At 38.0% G+C, this 17,319-nt stretch overlaps 1 protein-coding gene across 1 annotated transcript in view; it reads left to right on the top strand.

Moving 5' to 3' along the window:
- LOC133630804 (protein Wnt-3a) overlaps positions 1-17,319 on the top strand; it is a 50,324-nt gene that overhangs the window by 3,333 nt on the left and 29,672 nt on the right. Inside the window, exon 2 of the mRNA XM_062022558.1 lies at positions 3,910-4,171. Within this exon, the coding sequence (XP_061878542.1) occupies positions 4,098-4,171 (74 nt within the window). The 5' untranslated portion in view covers positions 3,910-4,097. The remainder of the gene's footprint in view (positions 1-3,909; positions 4,172-17,319) is intronic.

The raw sequence follows: 17,319 nt of genomic DNA, 5'->3' as shown, positions 1-17,319 counted from the left end.
ATTATTATTATCATTATTATTATTTGCACCAAGATATTACAAGGTTTTTATTGTTACCAAACCCCCTCAAATAAACAGTGAATTGCTTGAATAGTGTTAACACTGAAATATCGGGGAAACTATTAATACCATCATAATGTGAGGCGCCACGTGTGATATTTTCAGATAATTTGTAAAAAATAAATAATTTAAAGCTAAAAAAAACTATTTGAAGATTAAGTTATCATTTTATTTTAGCACTTGAGCGTTTTCTCTCTTTACACACTAAAAAATGTTGGGTTAAAAAATAACCCAATTTTAACCCAACTGCTGGTTCAGAAAAGGACAAACCCTTTATTTGTGTTATATTAACTCAACATTTTGGGTAAATTTTTTCAACCCAACTTTTGCGTTGAATTTTTTAACCAAAAAGTTGTCATGATAACTTAATGTTGTGTTATTCCCAACCAAACTATTGGGTTGAATTATTTAACCCAAAAGTTGAGGTATGCTAACTCACTGTAAATAATAATGTTAATGGTCCGTTTCCAATTCTGAAACGCAAATCAAAAAACTAAATTAGGGCCGTTTTTTGATTTTTATTATACACGGCAGATTTGAAAAAAGACCAAAAAAGGGTTGATTTTTATTAAAATATTGCCATAAAATTAGATTCTGTGCTGTTTTCCTTGTATGGATTTTAATTTTTCCAGATAAACACAAAAAAACGAAAAAAAATGTTAATCCAAAATGCAAAAATGGGTGTTTATCTGTGTGATGACAAATTGAACCGGAAGCACTATTTTAGCTTTTCCTTCGTGTTTAGCATGTATTTAGCATAACGCTAACATCTTTGATCCGTGTACCTTCCGTTCATTCTATTTCAAATTCTCTAATGCGAATCAAAAAACACATTTTGGGCCATTTTTTCTATTTTCATTTCTGAAACAAAAGTTGGACAACTATTTAATGACACTTTTTTTAAACGACAATAGGACTCCTGCTAAACAAAGATGTTAACGTTATGTTAAAAACATCCTAAACGCAAAGGAAAAGCTAAAATACTGCTTTCGGTTCAATCTGTCATCATACAGATAAAACACGCATTTTCGCTTTCTGGATGAACATTTTTTTTTAATTTTTGTGTTTATCTGGAACAATTTAAATCCATAAAAGGAAAATAGCACAAAATCAAATGTTATGGCAATATTTTAATGAAAATCCACCATTTTTTGTTTGTTTTCAAAACTGCCATGTATAATAAAAATCGAAAAACGGCCTTATCTTTGTTTTTTTATTTGCGTTTCAGAATTGGATATAGAATGAACGGAAGGTACACGGGCCATCTTTGTTCAGCAGGAGTCCTATTGTCGTTAAATAGTTGTCCAACTTTGAAAATGAAAATACAAAAAATGGCCGAAATGTGTTTTTTGATTTGCATTTAAGAATTGGAAATAGAATGAACGGAAGGTACACGGACCGTTAATGAGACTAATCCATAATAAAATTCCCTTCCAGAAAAAAGTAACTTTTACCCTTTTGCCAAAAAAAATGCCTTACTTGTTGAAAAACAACCCAAAAAATGTTCATAGTTTTGAAAACCCAGATATTTGGTTAAAATAATACCCTTATAACCCAAAAATGGATTGCTATTCATAAAAATAACTCCAAAATGTAACCCAACACTAGCAACTCATACATTGGGTTATCAAAATAACCCATTATTTGTTAGTGTGTATTATGCATTTGAATCTTTAAATTGTTAAAAAAAAAAAGACCAAAAAAGGGTGGATTTTTATTAAAATATTGCCATAAAATTTGATTTTGTGCTGTTTTCCTTTTATGGATTTGAATTTTTCCAGATAAACACAAAAATCGAAAGAAATGTTCATCCAAAATGCAAAAATGCGTGTTTATCTGTGTGATGACAAATTGAACCGGAAACAGTATATTTGAGCTTTTCCTTTGTGTTTAGCATGTCTTTAGCATAACGCTAACATCTTTGATCCGTGTACCTTTCGTTCATTCTATTTTGAATTCTCTAATGCGAATCAAAAAACACATTTTGGGCCATTTTTTCTATTTTAATTTCTGAAACAAAAGTTGGACAACTATTTAATGAGACTTTTTTAAAACAACAATGGGACTCCTGCTGAACAAAGATGTTAGCGTAAAGTTAAAAACATCCTAAACGCTAAGGAAAAGCTAAAATACTGCTTCCGGTTCAATATTTCATCACACAGATAAACACGCATTTTTGCTTTCTGGAGGAAATTTTTTTTTCAATTTTTGTGTTTATCTGGAACAATTTAAACCCATAAAAGGAAAACAGCACAAAATCAAATTTTATGGCAATATTTTAAAGAAAATCCACCATTTTTTGTTTGTTTTCAAAACTGCAATGTATAATAAAAATCGAAAAACGGCCTTATCTTGTTTTTTGATTTGCGTTTGAGAATTGGAAATAGAATGAACGGAAGGTACAAAGACCATCTTTGTTCAGCAGGAGTCCTATTGTCGTTAAATAGTTGTCCAACTTTTGTTTCAGAAATGAAAATGGAAAAAATGGCCCGAAATGTGTTTTTTGATTTGCATTTAAGAATTGGAAATAGAATGAACGGAAGGTACACGGACCGTTAATGAGACTAATCCATAATATAATTCCCTTCAAGAAAAAAGTAACTTTTACCCTTTTACCCAAAAATGCCTTACTTGTTCAAAAACAACCCAAAAATGGTTCATAGTTCAGTTTTAAGAGTTAAATGGTGGAACAAGCTCAGTGATGAGCTGAATACATGTAGTTCTTTGTTAAGGTTTAAGAAAACCTTGAAAGGTGAAATAATTGAAAATTATTACATATAGTAACAATTACTTTCATCCCATTGATTTTTTTTTTAACGATGTTTCAGGTAATCTTATTTTCAGTGAATGTATAGGACAGGCAAAATATAAGCTTTGGCTTCAGCCTATTCCTTTTTCGGCTATTCTTTTTATTTTATTTTATTTTTGTGTGTAAATGTGTATGATTGTTAAATATGTCTAATCTGTACTGTTAAACTGGTCACACAAAATGGTTGATGGTTGATTATATGACCGAAATAAACTTACTTCATTCATTTCATTCATTCATTCATAGTTTTGAAAACCCAGAAATGTAGTTAAAATAATAACCCAAAAATGGATTGCTATTCATAAAAATAACTCCAATATGTAACACAACACTAGCAACTCATACATTGGGTTATCAAAATAACCCAGTATTTGTTAGTGTGTATTATGCATTTTAATCTTTAAATTGTTGTTGTTGTTTTTTTACATTAAAAAAAAAACAGTGCAAATGGCCCCTGTGCTGCACTTTGCACATCTCCTTGACTTTGAGTTTTCTACTGAAAACTCATTCCCAGATATCTTAACTCCTTTTTTTTTTCATTTCGCAAAATCACTCTCATTAAGATAAAACGTATGCGTGTTCGTGTGCGTGTAAGTGGGTGGGGGGTCTAATTAGGCATTATTTAGCTCCCATGCCTTGCAGACGTCAGTAATGGTGCCGAGCACACAATTCACACATATTTATTTTTGCATTTTAGAAGCTTCAAGCCAGGGAGTGAAATCCGGACAGGTTGTTATAGCTACGCAATCCGCGGGTGTCCTGATGTCTATTTAAAAGCCCCCCCGTCGGACCCTCCGCCCCTCCGTCCCCCTTTAAACAACATTATATATCACACTCGCAGCATTTCTCAATCAGCTCCCAAAAAAAAAAAAAGCAAAACACATTCTCATTGTCTGCCTGCGCTCAGAGCAGATCAACTTTTTTTTTTTACACTTTGCTCATAAACTTCATGATTGCCTGCGCAAAGAAGACAAAAAAAAGGGGGAAACTTTTTTTTCCCAAACTAACTTTATTTTTTATTTTTTTGACTTTCACCACAGAGTGATCGTCTGCGAGTTGATTGGAGCAAAGAGATAAAGATCATCATCATCATCATCATCATCATCATCATCAGTGGTGCGCTCCGAGCTGCCTTTTTGGCCACTTTGGTGCCGATCCGAGTGCGCGTCAGGGCGCGCAGCTTCAGGGTTCTGCTGCCCGGAGAGGTTCGGAGCGACTCGTTTTAAGGATGATAGTTGTTGGATGTTTCCTCGTGTTGCTGTGCGGGATCACGCGTGTCATGGCAGGTTATCCCATTTGGTGGTAAGTCTTTCACTTCTCAACTATTTGAAATACAAACGTTTGTTGTTATGGTTTTATTCTGGTGCTTTAAGTATACTAACAACACTGCCACAATATTTTTTTTGTCTTAATCACATTCAATTTAATAAATAGAGAAACCTTTAATAGGTGTCTCACCCGCACTAAAATGGTAAATTAAACCTTTACAAATGTTAATAATTTGCAGTGTGTGCAGGTGTCTATATTTTCCCCTTATCCATGAAAATAAGTCATCTTTAGTAATATATTCACATATGTTATATTTATTGCATGGGTCTTTTTTTAACATATAAAACCCCTTTGGAGAATTAATGTATTTGTTTCCGACAAGTTAATATCACGCGGTTACATTTGCACATTTCAACATGTCCGAAAAGGAGTAGTAAGAAGCAGTGATTATATTTAATAACTACACGCCTTCTTCAGGTCTATTATGATAATTAATTCACACATTAGCTTTTGCATTGAACATTTATTTCACTATATGTGGAAAAGAAAGTGAGGTGGTTGGGGAAAAAATAAACAAATCTCAATAATAAGCTGTTGAGTATATTGGACTGAATTGTACACTTCATAATTATTCTCTATATATGTTGATTATCAATAAACGCTATAGATAATATTCACATATGCACAACTTTACATCCAATGTACTTTAAGATAGTATTGTCTCCTACAAAAAGTTTTAGCAAATTTGAAAAAAATAAAGACCCCTAATTTCAGTGGTACTTCCTTTTTTATACGCCCACTCATTTTACAACGGTATAGTTTATGACTGTTTTGTTTGATCAAACTTTCTGTACAAACTCGTCCGTTGGGCCACATATCATTAGCAAGGCATGATTGAGTACTTTACGAGTATGACTACAAATAAGTCTCCATGGGGCCAAAGAAAGTTGTGAGCGTCAGCACTTTGATAAAGACGGTGAGAAACACTATTGAATTCAAGAAAGAATTGGCAGTACGAAAGAGTAAGAGTCTTCAATAAATGTAAAGGGGCTGTTTACAACTTGATCAGAATTACATTTTTCAAAGTAAAAAAATATAACAAATACACCATGGCTAGGTTATGTTACCATTATTGGTATTACAGAACACAATTGTCCAGATTTTTCACAATTACTAAGTTTACGTAATGACATTTTTTACCGGTCTGAAAAAAATCACTCACCCTGTCTCGTCAACACATTCGCACAGGAAGCGCGTGCACACATACAAAAGCAGTCCAAGAGAAGCAACAAACAATTTGCAGTCATGTTGTTATAGAATATACAAACCCCAAAGCCAGTGAAGTTGGCACGTTGTGTAAATGGTAAATAAAAACAGAATACAATGATTTGCAAATCCTTTTTAAATTAATTCAATTGAATAGACTGCAAAGACAAGACACTCAACGTTCGAACTGGAAAACTTTATTTTTTGCAAATTAGCTCATTTGGAATTTGATGCCTGCAACATGTTTCAAAAAAGCTGGCACAAGTGGCAAAAAAGACTGAGAAAGTTGAGGAATGCTCATCAAACACTTATTTGGAACATCCCACATGTGAATAAGCTAATTGGGAACAGGTGCTGAAAGGTACATACAGGTTTTGGAGCAACTTTGGTTGCCATCCAAGCAACGTTATCATGGACGCCCCTGCTTATTTCAGCAAGACAATGCCAAGCCATGTGTTACAACAGCGTGGCTTCATAGTAGACTGGCCTGCCTGTAGTCCAGACCTGTCTCCCATTGAAAGTGTGTGGGGCAATATGAAGCCTAAAATACCACAACGGAGACCCCGGACTGTTGAACAACTTAAGCTGTACATCAAGCAAGAATGGGAAATAATTCCACCTGAAAAGCTTCAAAAATTGGTCTCCTCAGTTCCCAAACGTTTACTGAGTTGTTGTTAAAAGGAAAGGCCACGTAACACAGTGGTAAAAATGCCCCTGTGCCAACTTTTTTGCAATGTGTGGCTGCCATTAAAGTCTAAGTTAATGATTATTTGTAAAAAAAAATTACGTTTCTCAGTTCAAACATTAAATATCTTGTCTTTGCAGTCTATTCAATTGAATATAGGTTGAAAAGGATTTGCAAATCTTTGTATTCTGTTTTTATTTACCATTTACACAACGTGCCAACTTAACTGGTTTTGGGGTTTGTACATTCAATGACAGCAAACACGAGATCTCCTAAACGCTATTGTTAGCTAACAACACCCAAAGCTAATGCGCAAGCACGTGTTAAGTACTGTACTTACGTAATTACGTCTTTACGCACGAGAAGCCGTAAGAAGGCTTAAAATACGCTTAAAATCCATTGTAAGGTTAGCGCCCTCTAGGCATCTGTGTGAATGTTGCAAACATCCCATTTAAATGCTCGTTTGTACATTTAATTTGTCATTTATATTCATTTTGTGTTTTCTTCATGTATTCATAATTCATATTCCTAATTATTCTCTATAAAATATGATTAATTAGATGTAGATCATTTCTTTTGGGAAACAATGCGCTTTGAAAACAGACTGCTACTGTATAAAGTAAAGTAAGAGTAAAATACCAATGAATGTCACACATACACTAGGTGCGGTGAAATTATCCTCTACATTTGACCCATCACCCTTGATCACCCCCTGGGAGGTGAGGGGAGCAGTGAGCAGCAGCGGTGGCCACGCCCGGGAATAATTTTTGGCGATTTAACCCCCAATTCCAACCCTTTATGCTGAGTGTCAAGCAGGAAGGTAATGGGTCCCATTTTTATAGTCTTTGGTATGACTCGGCCGGGGTTTGAACTCACGACCTACCGATCTCAGGACGGACACTCTAACCACAAGGCCACATGAAATTTTTCATTTTTATCATTAGAAGCTCTGCTTTTTTTGTGTTTTTCTACTCTAATCGTCATTTCTCTTGTCAGTTTGGACCGTTTTCATGCTCCGTCTTTTCGGAGCATGGCAAACCCAAACATTGCATTTTATTTATTTAATGATTCAATATTTGTGGATGGTTAGGTATTGGGTGTATACTTCCTGTGAGGGAGAACGTCATTATGTTCTCAGCTGGAAGGAAATCCTGATATAACATTTGGGGGGGGGGGGGGGGGGGGGGGGGGAGGAGAGAGAGAGAGAGAGAGAGAGAGAGAGAGAGAGAGAGAGAGAGAGAGTTGACCTGCATCAGCACCGGTGCTCCTGGTTCTCGAGGTTTTGAGATCATATTGATGTTACGTCATCCTATTTGAACAGCATGGATGTCAGTGGCTGTGACACAATGGAATTCTTTTTTTCATCCCCAACTAAGTGCTTTGATTCTGGAGTCAGGCCTTCCATCCAAACAATCCCGGATCAGGAACCCCTGATTCATCTGTTTTTGCATGGTGGTGTTCAGGAACCCCACACCAAACCTGCCATGACTTAGCCTGGCTGCACTCACCAAGAAGAAGAAGAAGAAGCCACCATGCCTTTTCCTCCCCCCTTGAATTCACCCCACCTTTGAGAAGATAAATACCTGGAGGTGAAAGCTCGCCGCACATTCCTTTTCCAAAACATATTCTCTTGATGTCAAAGTCGGCTCCAAGGCCCCCGGGGCCCGCAAGTAAAGTGGTGATTGTGAAGCACCCTGCTTGGGCTTGCTGAAATATGCATTAAACTTGCACTGCATACGCCGATATGACAGGGCACCCAGACAAATAATTGTATGTCATGTATGTTTTGCTTAAGTATTTATTTGCTTCAAGTCCATACCTATTTTTCCCCCTCATGTTTGTTCCAGCTCATATAAAACTTCTCCCGCTTATTGATCAATCAGAGGTTAAACAAGAGACACGGTTTTGGGGCAGCCGGTCATGGAAGGCTCTTTTTGTTTGACTCAACCCCGTCATGAACTCAAACAGATTGCAAGTCAGCGGCCACCTTTCTCCTTCCGCATCAGACAACAAAGTATTGCAAAAACTCCATGATTTTCTTCCCTTGTCAGTTCCGGTCATGAGGGCGTCCCAATACTTTTGTTGCCACAGTGTCCATCGTCTCTGGCGGGCTGCTCCTGGTGGTGATGCTGGCTCAACTCACTTCCCGAATACAGCGCTTCCTCAGTCTGGCAAAAACGAGAGCAACTTTTCCCAAAAGAAATGAGGCAAATTCAATGTATGTCTTCCAGAGAACCTCAAAAATTTGAATAATTAAACAGATTTGATAGAGAATAATTAGTCTTGCGAAGATAAACCAATGTGAAATGCATATACAGTCGATCCTTACCACGTTGCGATTCAAATGTTACGGTTTCACCCCATGTACAACAATTCTTCTCAACTAAAGAGGAGAAATATAACCTTAGAGGAAAAAATTATTTAAAACATGTATATGCACGTACAACACTTAGAACTTTTAGCATATCAGCATGTGGAATTAAATTATGGAATGGATTAAGTAAAGAAGTTAAAAATTGTACTGATATGATCCAGTTTAAGAGGTTGTTCAAAATAATAGTGCTTACAAAGTACAAAGAAGAAGAATTATGAGAAATACTTCCAATCTTATTGAAAATAAGATATTCTTCATCTCAGTATGTTAATAATGACTGAATTAACTAATTACATATTACAAAACTGTTGTGTATACTAATTCATAGATATTATTTTATTATATAAAAAGGTCAGTAAATGATTCTATATATTTGTAAACGCTTGTGTGATGTATTATGATGTGTGTTCATGTTCGAAATAAACTAAAGAAAGAAATGCGGCCCACCGACCTCTTTAGTTTGGCCCACAGGGAATTTTACCCACAGTGAGACTTCACTCATTTTGATGGTATGACAATTTTGATGCAGCAATTATGCCGCCAACTAGTGGACAACTTTAGATTTTCAGGTCAAGTACTTTTAATTATGCACTGTTCAGAGAAGTGCGCAGCATTTACCTATATGACCCAATGCAAAAAAACAACGCAACCTGCTCACTGAACTTTGAGTTTGCTGAGTGCAAACGTGTGAGTTACTTGTGCAGGCTCTGTGGACTGCAGTATTTATAAGTTGAAAGGTGTCATGTTACTATTTCTTTCTACTTTCAAAACACTTCCGTGTGGTCTACAAAACACGTAATGGTGGTTCTTCGGTCAAAATTTTGCGTAGATTATGTTTTACAGACCATCTTCTGACTGTCTCTTCAAAATGTGCCGTTTTGTTGGCGGTCTTATTTCCGTGCCAAAGTCGTCCTGCAGGCCAAGGCCACGTCGATCGCGCGCCCCCCCCCCCCCCCACCCCCCGTCAGCCATGTGGTAATTTTTAGTGCTGCCATAGCGCGTCTACTGACACATAAGTTTGAACTCTACGCTACTTTGTATGAGATATGGCAACAGCAGAGGATTTTAGCATGCATGTGCATGTACGAGCCAGTCTGCCCCACAACAAGAGTAAAAAGGAACTTATTGATTACAACTGAACAACACTTATTCGGGTAAACCTCTACCATAGATGGAGATAGCCACAAACGTAAATAAATGAGTAATACGTCACTTAATGGGGAACTACTCGTTTTATTTTATTTTGCCTATCATTCACAATCCCTATATAATACAACACATGTTTTTCATTTGTTTTGCATTTTAAATTTACCTATATGACCCAATGCAAACAACCTTAACTCGTCATGGTGCAAAAAAAAAACAACACAACCTGCTCACTGAACTTTGTGGACATTATCAAACCGTTTTTTTATGTTCTAGCTGTGAAAATATTTTATGTATAAGTAGTGTTTTCTACTTTAAGGAAATCCATTTATGACGGTCATGTCCGGAACCAATTAATAGCGATTAAAAGATGGATGACTGTAACTGATATATGAAATGGATAAAATAACATTTAACATCACTTTTACATTAATTGAAGGCTCTGCAGAAATTGAGTCTCCAACACATTGGATTCTTTATGTGGGTACTCGATACGCGGGAAAACAAACTACAGCAGTACCTCAGGATACGAGTAAACCAGCTAACAAGTTTTTCAGGATACTCTTGTAGTTGTTATGCTTTATGTTGGGAGCAAAAATCTGGGTTTCGAGCCTCCCCCGATGACAGAGGCAACCACATAAGATCCCACCAGAACATCCGATGTCTTTTATTATTAGCATTAGCTTATAGCTGTAGATCATTGTTTTCTAACCATGGTAAGGAAGAAAGTGAGTGTAAATGGCAGTGCTGGGAAGAAGCGGATGATATTCATTGATTTCAGGAAAGAAATAATCATAAAACAGGACAAAGTGTCGCACCATACCGAAGCAGAAGAAGTCTAATGCCATCCAAGGACGTTTAAATAATAATAAATAAATAAATGGTAAAACCTGAGTTATCAATGAAAATATGGAGAAGCTGCTGATGGTGTGTTTGGCCGAGAAGCAGCTGAATGAAAATACTGTAGAATCCACTCTCTGTAATGTTGTATATTGTTATTACATTACTTCATAAAACTTCTGTAGTTATTTGTACTAGATTCTATTGTGTAGTCTTTCATATGAAATGTCCTTTTTAAAAGGTATGTTAAAATTGTGCTGTTTTGGAAGGCCAAACATGGAATAAATGTATTTCAATGCATTTCAATGGGTTATGCTGTTTTGGGATACACTTTTTTTTTAAGGTACAAGTTGTGTTACAGAACCCATTAAACCCGTATCCTGAGGTACCGCTGTAGTTTGTCGCGTGCAATGTTTGGTTGCACAATAACTAAGATGGTATGGGGGCAGGAAACATTTTGACGCCAATTTTCATTAAAAACGGAATAAAGGCAGAAGTGTGGCATACAAAAACTGAGTTTGCTGAGTGCAAACGTGTGAGTTACTTGTGCAGGCTCTGTGGACTGCAATATTTATAAGTTGAAAGGTGTCATATTACTATTTCTTTCTTCTTTCAAAACACTTCCGTGTGGTCTACAAAACACGTAATGGTAGTTCTTTGGTCAAAATTTTGCATGGATTATGTTTTACAGATCATTTTCTGTCTGTCTCTTCAAAATGTGCCATGTTGTTGGCAGTCTTATTTCCGTGCCAAAGTCGTCCTGCAGGCCAAGGCCACTTCGATCGCGTCTTCCCCCGTCTTTAAATCGTAAATAGACGTTGGCAAAAATCAGCTAACAATGGAGTCAATGGGATAATAAGCGTTTATATTCAGGACCTACTTTTCGGGACGCATTAATCCCAGAGGGGTAACCAGCTTATGCTGCTGTATTGACATCATGAGCTGGTGAGCTGCTTTCTTGCCTCTGAGCTGGTGAAAGTTTATTCTTCATCATGCCTTTCACCTTGATGGATTGTAGAAAGATGTGACCGTAAACCGAGAAGTTGGTCAACTTTGACAACCTTAGACCCAGACAAGGCGAGAAAAACACGAAAAGATGCTCCCACCTTCTCTTCTTTGTTTAACCCTTAGTGAGGTTCATGTGTATTTTGCATCCCAGTGAGAGCAGACATTGTACAGTTAGTGTTTATTTTATTTTATGTTTGTTGGCTCTCACAAAGTCTGCAGTGAGTAATAATCAGTAATGTTGGTGAAGGAAAAAGCGAACGTTGGTGAAATTAATGCACCCCTGTATGCTTAAAATGAGCAAAATACACCAATATTAGATGTTATGAATGTGCCTGTTACTACATAACATTTATACTTACTCCATGTATATAAAACCTTGATGGAGGTGTTTGGAAGTTTTTAGAGCGCTTTATATAGGCAGAATAGAGTGACTCCCAAATACTCCATTGTTAGCTCACTTTTTCCTAACCTTTTATTCACGATTTAGATGGCATGAAAAAAGAAAAACCTGTTTACTTGTCTTACATAGTGATTGTAAAGAATAAGTTCCCGTTTTATTGATATCTCTACCATGCCTCCACCAATTTTATTTCAACTTTTGGGGACTTTTGTGGATCCGAAATACACAGATAGTGTTACCAATAGGTAAGAAAAGTGTATTTTGCATAATAGGGTCCCTTCAAGAGGATCCACACTTGTTGTTCTCCAAGGAAACCGAAGCGACGTGACTGACAAGAGCAGTTTCTTAAAAAATGCGAGCCTGCGGCGCCTGTTTTTTACCTTCCTGCAGATGAGTATTGTGAGGAATTGGTCAATGTGGGCTGCCTTTGTTGTTGTTTGCATTTGCACCCTTTTGTTGTGCGTGTGAGGAAGCCAACCAAAAGTCTGGTCTGCGTCTGGGATGTGGACTGTGCTGGTTTCTGCGGGGACTTAAGTGTTTGGTGTTGGGGGGGGGGGAGGTGTATGAACTGACTGACAAGGGCCAAAGAGAGGTCAGCTCTTTAGTGGTTACTGGCGGACGCTGTGGATGAGTGTGATTTCCTCCGTGGCCATTTTTTTTAATTTTTTTTTTACCCTGACTTTATGATTTACTGCAGTGGTCTCGCCTGTACAAATGAAGCAAGCAGTTCTGCTCGAGCCACTGAGACAAATAGCTCTGACATGCGCTGCAGGGCAAATAAAACCCTAGTTCACTTACCAGGTCACCTGACAACATTGAAATGTAATCCTAAAATTCCAATTCCAACACGCAATTTATATGTCATCCTCATCATCTGAAGGCATAATGGAGGGATTCAAGGTCAGCGTGTTTGGAGCCGTCAACCAAAGGGGTCATTCGGCTTTCCCCTGGGAGGTTGTATTTTTTTTTTTTTTTACTAGAAACCGCCTGAAGCCACTGTCAAGACTTTTGGTAATCTTGTTGTGATTAGTCCCTGGACCAAAGGTCAACAGATAGCAAGCTAACCGCCAAAAACGTATGCACACTTGCTGGGGTTCTTTGGATACAGTTTGTGTGGATGTTACAGTAACTGGTATCACTCAAGGGGGATCATCAGATTAGCCTCGACTTTAATAGTCCGCTGACGTGCCAAAAAGCCCCTTTGCAGCTACCCTTCAGGGTGTTTACCAAAGATGATAGCGCGTGTTCCTAAATACTTTATTTCTGCTTGAACTTGTGTGGATAACATTGATTTTGGTAAGTTGGATGAACTCAGGTTAACATGTATAAATAGAAAATACTAAAGCACAAGTGACAGCAGGTTTTCACAGTTGATATGCTATTTCTGAGATGATAGACAAAGTAGAAACAAGGATGTGTAGTTTATAAGTGTGGCTACAACTGTGTACATATTGTGTACATTCTTCCGGTCTTGTCTTGGAGCGGCACTCACCCTGGGCGGGTTGAGCCGGCTTCCTCTCTGGCCCTGACAACGTCCCGAGGCATGGCGGCCCACGTACGGCGATTAATGAACCAATCTCTATGCGAATTCTACCGATGCAGGCCAACCACCTTTCGGAGAGGTCCTCCTTGGTCGTGTTGCCCAGGTCTTCAACTGTCCCCAAACGCGCTCTCATTATGTACTGTTCATATTTAAAAATATAAATAAATAAAGTCAACTACAGATTGTTAAGGTTCGTTCCATCAAACTGTTTCTCTCTTTTCAGTTTTTTGTTCCAACTGTAAATCTGATAACGACCTTCTCAGAATTGGTAAAACTTTTGTGTAACCTTTCTGTGCCGTTTGATTAACAGGACTGAAAGTAGTAGGAGTGATTTTTTTTAGCATAGAATTAGCAAATACATTAAATATAGTGACAATACATTTATGCTAATAGCATGTCAACACTAAGTGCATTACAGTGATTCAACAACAAAAACATCCCAAAAAAGATCTTGGTAACAGGTCCGTGCTGAGATTGTAACCTGAAATCAGAATGTGATCCAGATCATGCCCAAAACAATCACTTGTTCCTTATCCCATTTCTGGCATTTCCTAGCTCAAACTAACACTAAATTGGCCCTTGAATGTGAGTGTGAATGTTGTCTGTCTATCTGTGTTGGCTCTGTGATGAGGTGGCGACTTGTCCAGGGTGTACGCCGCCTTCCGCCCGAATGCAGCTGAGATAGGCTCCAGCACCCCCAGCGACCCCAAAAAGGGACAATCGGTAGAAAATGGATGGATGGAAACTTATTTTACTTATCTATTGTCAGTCATCCACTATCTTTGTCTCTCTGGGTGGAGGCGGCGAGCCTACTCACACATAGAAGTTGAAGGTTGTAACGTAATGGTAAGGTAACGTTGTAGAAAATATAAGCATTTGTTTTAATCACATTTCTATCATTTCTTGAAAGTTAGACAAAAATACTTGTTGAGGCTATCTTTACCAGAATGAAAGAACGCCCTTGTCTGTCTCCACAATGTTTTGTCTCTATGGGGCCGCTAGCACACACACACAGAAGCATAAACATGAGCTAACGTAGTAAATGATCCGGATCAGGCCCAAAATCTAATCAGCTCCTTATTACATTTCTGACATTTCAGAAAATGTCCTTAGATTCCGCTCATCCTTTTTTGCGTTTTTTTTGTAAATTAACCGACCGACAAACCAACGGCAATGGTTACATAACCATCTGTTGGAGGTAAAAACAAAAACAGAGACTCACAGTATCAACGTCATGCATTATTCCAGCAAATTTTGATATCAGCGGCTGCTATATAGAGTAACAAAAAAACAATTCCGATATGGAAAATAAGTGGCCGTATTAAACATCTGGCTGCTAAAAACAAGTTTATAACACTACCTTTTTCTGCAGGGGAAATTTATGTGGCTGCAAACACAGGTTTGACTGTATCATCGAAAACTCATAAAAAATAAAATTGAACTTACTTTTGGCCTTACCATGGCCTGCAGAGGATCTGAATGATGCAACTTCCTTTGGACCATGTGAAATATAAAATTTTTTGGAGGGGTCGTGCGTGTGCAGGGATGTCAAACCCGTTTTTATTGAGGGCTGCATCGCAATTATTTGTAACGTTTGTAACAGAATATATTTGAATATAAACGCATAACAGCCTCGTTATACAATTTGCATAGTCATCTGTTTTTGATTATCATACTTTTGAATCGATCAATTGCTTGGATTTAAATCACGGTGACAATATTTACAATTTATTTTTGATAACCCCCCCCCAAAAAAAGGCTTGGAACATCTGGTTGCATGATTAGAACATATTAAAGTGTACAACATTTGCAATTGCATGCAGTACACTTTTTTGTCAAAATTAAAAGAAAAAACATGTTTAGCCAGAAAGTGCTTTATTAGTTCCAGCCTTTCGCAGGCCAAGTTAAATGATGTGGCGGACCTAATCTGGCCCTTGGGCCTCGAGTTTCATACCGAGTGTTATGCTAACAGCACTGAGCAAAAACCCATGGACATGACATGACTAATTTATTACATTTTTCTTCTTGTCTTTGAATTAAGTAAAAATAAAAGTATATTTGGAATAAAGAGTAACACAAATACTGTAGGTAAAACATTTCTGAAAGATTTAAATTATTATATTTCCTTCCATTTTCAACTGTTTTTCCTTCTCGGGGTCGCGGGGGGTGCTGAAGCCTATCCCAGCTGCATTCATTATCAATTTTAGAAAGCCAGAACAGGCAACACTGCTATTTTTCCAGTGTTCATGGTAGTTGGTTTAATTTTTAAATTTCATTTTTTGAATATGCAATTGGATCAATGTGCAAACACTTAGCTTAATTAAAAAAAACCCACCAAAAAACAAACAAAATAAACAAATATATATATATATATATATATATATATATATATATATATATATATATATATATATATATATACACACGGACAGTGATGGGCAGTAACAGCTAGGCTACATGTAGCAAAGCTACGTAGCTTAACTTCATTTCCCAGAAGCTTGGCAGTAGTTTCACTACTTTTTGAACGAGTAGCGATTCCTGTAGCTTAGATATCTTTAGACCCACGTAGCGAGGTAGCTTACATCAAAGCTACAAGCTACAGAAAGAGAAAAAGGGGTACGAATCCAGGCCAAAAAAAATTGTGAGAAAATACAATGACCTGGATGAATGACAACATCCGTACTTAAGAAGAAAATCAATGATTAGTTGGTGTTCGTATGATGAGTCACAATTGGCTAAGGTTAGGGGAAACATTACGGACTGGCCAATCAGGGGAAAAATGTGTGTGTGTTTGTGTGTGTGTGTAAAAATATACTGTATATGCATATACACATATGTTTGTATGTATATACATGTGTGTGTGTGTGTGGGTGTAAAAATATACTGTATATGCATATACACGTACATGTTTATGTATATACATGTATGTATATGTATGTACATGTATATACATGTATGTATATGTATGTATGTATATACATGTAGGTATATGTATATATTAGGGCTCAAGTGGTTATTTTTTACAAACCCCAAAACCAGTGAAGTTGGCACGTTTTCCATCCATCCATCCATCTTCAACCGCTTATCCGGAATTGGGTCACGGGCACAACAGCTCTAGCAGAGACCCCCAGACTTCCCTCTCCAGAGCAACATTAGCAACTTCCTCCTGGGGAGTCCCAAAGCGTTCCCAGGCCAGAGAGGAGATGTAATCCCCCTCTGGTCCTTGGCCTGCCGCGGGGTCTCCTCCCAGTGGGACGTGCAACGAGGACCTCCCTAGGGAGACGCTCGTGAGGCAACCGCCCGAGATGCCTGAACCACCTAAGCTGGCTCCTTTCCAAGCTAAGGAGCAGCGGCTCTACTCCAAGTCTCTCTCGGGTGACTGAACTTCTCACCCTATCTCTAAGGGAGATGCCAGCCACCCTTCTGAGGAAACTCATTTCGGCCACTTGTATCCGCGATCTTATTCTTTCGGTCATGATCCACACTTCATGACCATAGGTGAGAGTAGGAATTTAGAGAGCTTAGTAGACCGAGAGCTTTGCCTTCTGGCTCAGCTCTCGTTTTCTTCACAATAGTGCGGCGGAGAGACTGCAATACTGCCCCAGCTACTCCGATTCTCCGGCTGATTTCCTTCTCCATCTTTCCCTCACTCGTGAACAAGACCCCGAGATACTTAAACTCCTCCACCTGGGACAGAGTCTCGTTCTCTACCTGGACTGTACAAACCATCGGTTTCCTGCTGAGAACCATGGCGTCAGATTTGGAGATGCTGATCCTCATTCCAGCTGCTGAACACTCTGCTGCAAACCGATCCAGTGAGAGCTGAAGGTCACGAACCGAAGGTGCCATCAGGACCACATCATCTGCAAACAGCAGTGACGCAACCTTTAGCCCCCCGAGACGTATACCCTCTCCGCCA

This window comes from Entelurus aequoreus, linkage group LG16 (genome assembly GCF_033978785.1).
Source record: "Entelurus aequoreus isolate RoL-2023_Sb linkage group LG16, RoL_Eaeq_v1.1, whole genome shotgun sequence".
Lineage (NCBI taxonomy): Eukaryota > Metazoa > Chordata > Actinopteri > Syngnathiformes > Syngnathidae > Entelurus > Entelurus aequoreus.
This window is presented reverse-complemented; position numbering and strand designations above follow the sequence as displayed.